This window comes from Nematolebias whitei, chromosome 10 (genome assembly GCF_014905685.2).
Source record: "Nematolebias whitei isolate Nwh7 chromosome 10, NemWhi1, whole genome shotgun sequence".
Classification (NCBI taxonomy): Eukaryota; Metazoa; Chordata; class Actinopteri; order Cyprinodontiformes; family Rivulidae; genus Nematolebias; species Nematolebias whitei.
Genome location: NC_056507.1, coordinates 1,762,284 through 1,768,141, shown reverse-complemented (window position 1 = coordinate 1,768,141; position 5,858 = coordinate 1,762,284). Strand labels below are relative to the sequence as shown.

General features: G+C 44.4%; 2 protein-coding genes across 2 annotated transcripts in view; both read right to left on the bottom strand.

Annotated features, from left to right (window-relative positions):
* bcar1 (BCAR1 scaffold protein, Cas family member) overlaps positions 1–5,858 on the bottom strand; it is a 106,400-nt gene that overhangs the window by 60,243 nt on the left and 40,299 nt on the right. The window lies entirely within an intron of this gene.
* Positions 1–5,858, bottom strand: part of cfdp1 (craniofacial development protein 1) — a 21,634-nt gene that overhangs the window by 7,683 nt on the left and 8,093 nt on the right. Inside the window, exon 5 of the mRNA XM_037683223.1 lies at positions 4,798–4,929. Within this exon, the coding sequence (XP_037539151.1) occupies positions 4,798–4,929 (132 nt within the window). The remainder of the gene's footprint in view (positions 1–4,797; positions 4,930–5,858) is intronic.

The following is a 5,858-nucleotide window of genomic DNA, read 5'->3' as shown; positions in this document are numbered from 1 at the left end:
ACATGTCCAAACCACCGTCCCTCCTCTGGACATGTCCAAACCACCGTTCATCCTCTAGACATGTCCAAACCACCGTCCATCCTCTGGACATGTCCAAACCATCTCAGTGTGTCCTCTCTAACTTTACCTCCCAGTTGTTCAACCTGTGCTGGACCTCTGATCATGTCTTCTCCACCCTCGTCTCTCCTAAGGAGAAGTAAATGTTTGACAAGCAGTATGCTGATGTCCTCCGTCTCTGAGGGATTTGAAGAGTGAATGTTTGCAGATTTAAAGATGAATCTATTTTTGCATTGGAATTGAACAAAAAAATGTAAGTAAACAATGTTGATGTAATATATTCCAGTGTGTAGGAGTTACGTAGAACGGAGGTAGGGTTTCATTTTAAATGTTTTTGCTTTGGTAGTGCAGAGTGACGGATCCTAGAGACTGGTGGAAGCAATTTTATCCATGACCAGGTGCAATGGTGGAGACGGGGTGGTCTTGACCGCCATAGATTAATCACCCCAATCATTTGAGGAAACTTTACTTTTAAACAATATAAAATCCAGAAAGCATAGTTGTCTCAAATGATGGGGTGGTCAGTTTGTGCCAATCTCCGAGCAAGCAACACTATGAGCGAGACAAAATAATGAGGTCACGCCAGCTCGGACGTCTCCAGGATTAACACGGTCCACATCAGACGTTGGGAACCAGGACATTCTAATGAGAAATACAATACAACTTTATTTATAAAGCACTTTAAAACAACAGCGTTGGCCAAAAGTGCTGTACACCAACACATACAAGCATGAAAACTACGAACTCAACAAATACCATCAAAATAATGAACTACCAAATCATAAAACAGTAAAACCAACATTTCAAGCTGCATTAAAAGCCAAAGAGAAAAAAAGAGTCTTCAGAGCAGATTTAAAAACAGGAAGTGAGTCATCTTGTCTGACGTGCAGAGGCAGCTCGTTCCACAGTTCAGGGCAGCGACTGAGAACGCTCGGTCACCTCTCAGCCTCCTGTTGGACTTTGGGATGGACAACAGCAGCTGATCAGCTGATCTGAGAGAGCGTGAGGGATTGTACGGCTGGAGAAGGTCGGACAGATACTGTAGGGCGAGACCATGAAGACATTTGAAAACAAACAAAAGAACCTTAAAATTAACCTGGAAACAAACTGGGAGCCAGTGTAGTGATTTTAGGACAGGGGTGATGTGCTCTCGGTTTCTGGTGCCAGTTAAAAGACGAGCAGCATCGTTCTGAACCAGCTGAAGTCGAGTCAGTAACAACTGGCTCAGACCCACATAAAGTGGATTACAGTAGTCCAGACAAGTTGTAATGAAAGCCTGGATTAAAATCTCTAAATGATGGTTTGACCATGGCCAGTTGTCTCAGGTGATAAAAGCTGGACTTAACCACAGATTTAATCTGAGCATCCAGTTTAAAATCATTGTCCAGCCTCACACCCAGGTTGGTTGCGGTCTCAGTCTGATGTTTGCTTAAAGGACCCAGATCAACATGGACTTTAGAACCATCACTGGGCTTAAACAGCAAGACCTCCGTCTTTTTCTCATTAAAATGTAAAAAGTTCTGTGACGTCCATGCTCCGACTTCCGCCATACATTCCAGGAGTTGGTTCAGGGAGTACTGTTTATCTTGTTTCAAGGAACATACATTTGGCTGTCATCAGCGTAAAAATGAAAAGAAATACCATGTTTCCGGAGAATATATCCCAGAGGTACTAAATAAAAGGAAAACAGAACGGGCCAAGTATAGAGCCCTGAGGTACTCCACATGTGAGAGGTGCTACAGAGGACTCCACAGAATCAAAGCACACACAAAAGCTTCTCTCAGTTAAATAGGATCTAAACCACTGTAGAGCAGGACCCTGAATGCCCCCACAGTTCTCCAGACGGGACAGGAGGATCTAATGGTCCACTGTGTCGAAGGCAGCAGTTAGGTCCAGCAGCATCAAAACTACAGTGACCAGAGTCTGTGGCTAAAAGAATGTTGTTACAGTGCCAACTCAGTACTGTGGGGAGTTTTAAAACCAGATTGAAACAGTTCAAGAAGGTTGTGGTCGTTTAAGTAAGATGTTAACTGACTAAACTATTTTCTCCAAGATCTTCGACACAAAGGGCAGTTTTGAAACAGGCCTAAAATTGGACATGTCTGTGGCGTCAAGACCGGGTTTTTTAAAAATGGGCTACTAGAAAAGACATGTATGGACAAGGCCACAGTGAGCCTTGACTTTCTTGGCTATAAGATCAAGCCAGCCAATAAGAAGCAGATCAAGCCAATCAATAAGGAGCATTGCTCTCCATGGAGAAGAAGGTTGGAAACTAAGATCAAAGCAATATGGAGAGAAATCAACCAGCTGTCACAACAACAGAAAGGTGCAATGAATAAAGAGCCGTAAAAATACCGTAACATGTCCACCTGAGGATCTAGAGACAGCCAAACAACGCCTCAAAGCTCTGGCTACTCACCTAAAGTAGAGGTACACTCAGGATGTACACTCAAGACACAGAATCCAGGAGAATAACCAGAGTATTTTCCACCACACCATCCAGAGTGTACTCTGTGTGGGAACAACACGAGGGTAGATCCACCCTGAGCTGAAACTGAGCAATACTAGAGAAGCATATGGAAGGAGGAGGCATCAAGAAAGAAAGTGGCTGATATCAACAAATCCTACCAGTGGTTATGGTGTTCCATGCATCTCTGCCTGGATCTTACACCCTGCTGTTATGTGCTGCACAGTCTCAGGGGCATCTGTACACAGCCTGCTTCTTGGGTCTTGTCTGGTATGGTAGACCCCAGCCTCTGTTGCTCTTGTGCTGAGGGCCTTGAGCATCCTGTGCTCCAGCATCAACATGTGGCATGGAGGCTGCACAGCTGCAGAAAGAAAAGCTTTGCAGAGAGTGGTGAAGGCTGCACAGAAGATGTTGGAGTCAGTCTCCCCACCATCACAGACATCTACACCTCCAGATGCAGGAAGAGGACCACCTGCATCATGAAGGACCACACTCACCCAGCACACACACTTTTTGTCCCAGTCCCCTCAGGAAGGAGGTTGAGGAGCATTAAGTGTAGAACCACTAGACTGAGGAACAGCTTCTACCATGAGGCTGTTAAGCCTCCAGTATACTGCCGCGTACGTCCGTTCACGCGTACGTACGTGTGTACTGTACGCAGAGGGTTCAGAGTTCATACTCCAGCGTACACCCCGAGCAGCTGCAGAGCAGCTTCACAGACAAGAGGCATTTACCTTCGGGACCAATTGAGGTCGCCGATTGGTCATTTGCTGACACGCCTACTGGATTAATTGACAGGTCGGAAAAAAGAAAAAAAAAAGCGAGCGCTGGCAGCCTCAGCCGCAGCGGTGTTCTGTGTTTATATGTTGTTAATAAAAAGATCTAAAAAAAAAAACCCTGCAGCCCACACATCAGACCAGCCCACCAGGAAATCTCCAGACCCTCCCGCAGCCACGCTGGACCTGAGTTTAATTCGCTCGTGACAAATTCCTTCATTTCTCACCATTTCAGTCATGGCATCAACGGAGGAGGAAGAGGTCACTGCCTCTTGGCAAAAAACAAAACAAAAGGCCAGATCAGGATGAAGAAGAGAAATTTAACACATTGGTGTCGCATACAAAACAGTCCGTCGCTGGGCAGTTTATTGTGCGACACCACGTACGCGTATGCGGTCGTAAAAATTTGAGCTTTGCACGGACATGCCCTGGGGGGTACGCATGTACCTCTGCGTATGGACGTACGCGGCAGTATACTGGGGGCTTCAGACTCATGAATCCCTAACCAGGTAGCTGGAATAATCTACAGGAACATCTGTGCCGAGTATGGACTGAAGGTCCCACAGCTGAAGTGGGAGACACCACTAAGGGTGGTGCAGAATGGATGGGCTAAGATATTGTGGGACTTCCAGATCCAGACTGACAAACAGGTGATGACTAACCAACCGGAGATTGTGGTGGTTGACAAGCAAGAGAAGATAGATGTGGTGTTAGATGTAGCCATCTCAAGTAACGTCAGGAAGAAGGAGCACAAGAAGAACAAGATATACCAAGAGCTGACAAAGGAAATACAGAAGTTGTGGAAACTCAAAGTGTCAGTAGTCCCAGTGGTCATTGGTACACGTTCTGCTGTGACCTCCCAAACAGGAAAAGGGGTTCCAACAGATCCCAGGAACTACCTCAGAGATCTCTGTCCAGAAGAGCTCAGTTCTAGGAACAGGTAAGGCACGGAACAGAACCCTCAAACTCCCAGGTCTCTGGTAGAGGACCTGAGTCCTCTGAAGTGGAAGATATCGTGGCAGCCATCTTGGATTTTAAAGCAGCAACCCAATTTTTTTATAGTGACTTTGTAACGTATTCATTCTTTCAGAGAACGAGTGGAAAAACAGGCTTCGCTGGAGAACTTGAGTTTTTTGTTCCCTCAATGAGAAATTGTCTCGTCTGAAATCGTGTCGTCGTGCCAAACAGGTTGAGACTGCTGCATGACAACATTTCACAACAGTGCAGAGGCATCAGAGGCTGAAGGAAGCGTCTAAAACCTGAAATAAAAGAATGTAAGAACCGAAGCAGTAAAACATTATCCCACTTAGTGTTGTCTCATGCTCATCAGCTGTGGCGACCTGCAGAAATGAGGTTGCCTCCAAAAGTTAATTAGTTGCAGATTTCTTTCAATCATCCATCTTTTCTTAGACTTTCAATAAAATCCATGTACTGGTTCATTCTTTTGCTAACAGATGGACACAGTATCCATCCCTACCCTGGTGTGTTTGTATTTACCTGGAGCCAGGTAGAGATGGTTGGTTTGGGGATGGTGCCTCCTCTGTGTGTCCGTGTGCATCCTGCTTGGCACTCTGGCTCTTTAGGTAACTCTTGGCTTCTCTGGAGTCTGCTGAAACCTCTTTATTCACCCTGAAACAGAGAACGGGACGAACACACCGTTTCTCTTGAGCTTTTTGTTCCAGTGTAAATTTTAACAAAGTGACAACATGTTCCGCCAGTGGAGCAGATAAATACGGTATCTTAAAGCTCCTGTGACATTCATGCCCTGCAAAGCAACACACCAGCTTAACATTGAAGAAGTTTAACATGATACACACAATTTTACACATTTTGTCACATATCTGGCATATTTTCTTTTGAACATAGAGCAGCCAAAGTGAGACAGGAAGTGACATCAAAGGGGACCATTTTAAGAGGAACTCCCTGGTTTTTGTTTGTTGAAACAATATTATTTGAACCGACTCTTCGTCTCTCTCTGACAGAGACTCAGGTCTGAGGAAGCATCTGATTCTTCTCTACTGTCTGCGCTGGCAGCCATTGTAGCAACGATCTGTTTACAAGGAGTTCTTCTGACACTTTCTGTCCGTGAGGCTGACACATTGTCCAGTTTAAGACTTTCCTTTTTGATAAATCCTATAGTTAGGGTCGGCTTGTTATGCTGCTATAGACTTAGACTACTAGAGGACAAACTGACCTCATTTCCTTAAATGAATTGTTAAAATTGAATAGTTTTCATTTGATACTATTTCTGTCTTAACATGTGATTCTTGACCTGCCATTGTGTATCTATTCCTACCAAACCCAGCTGGTCAAAGCAGATGGTCCTCTAGTCCTGATCCTGGTTCTGCTAAAGGTTTCTTCCTCATGAGGGAGTTTTTCTTTCCACTGTCGCCTTCATGCTTGTTCAAGATGAGAGTTCAGTGATGGAGTTAAACTCAAAGCTGCTCCTCAGATAAATAATGTTCAATTATTATTTTATACATGAATGTTTCTGTTAAATTATTATTTTATACATGAATGTTTCTGTTAAATTATTATTTTATACATGAATGTTTCTG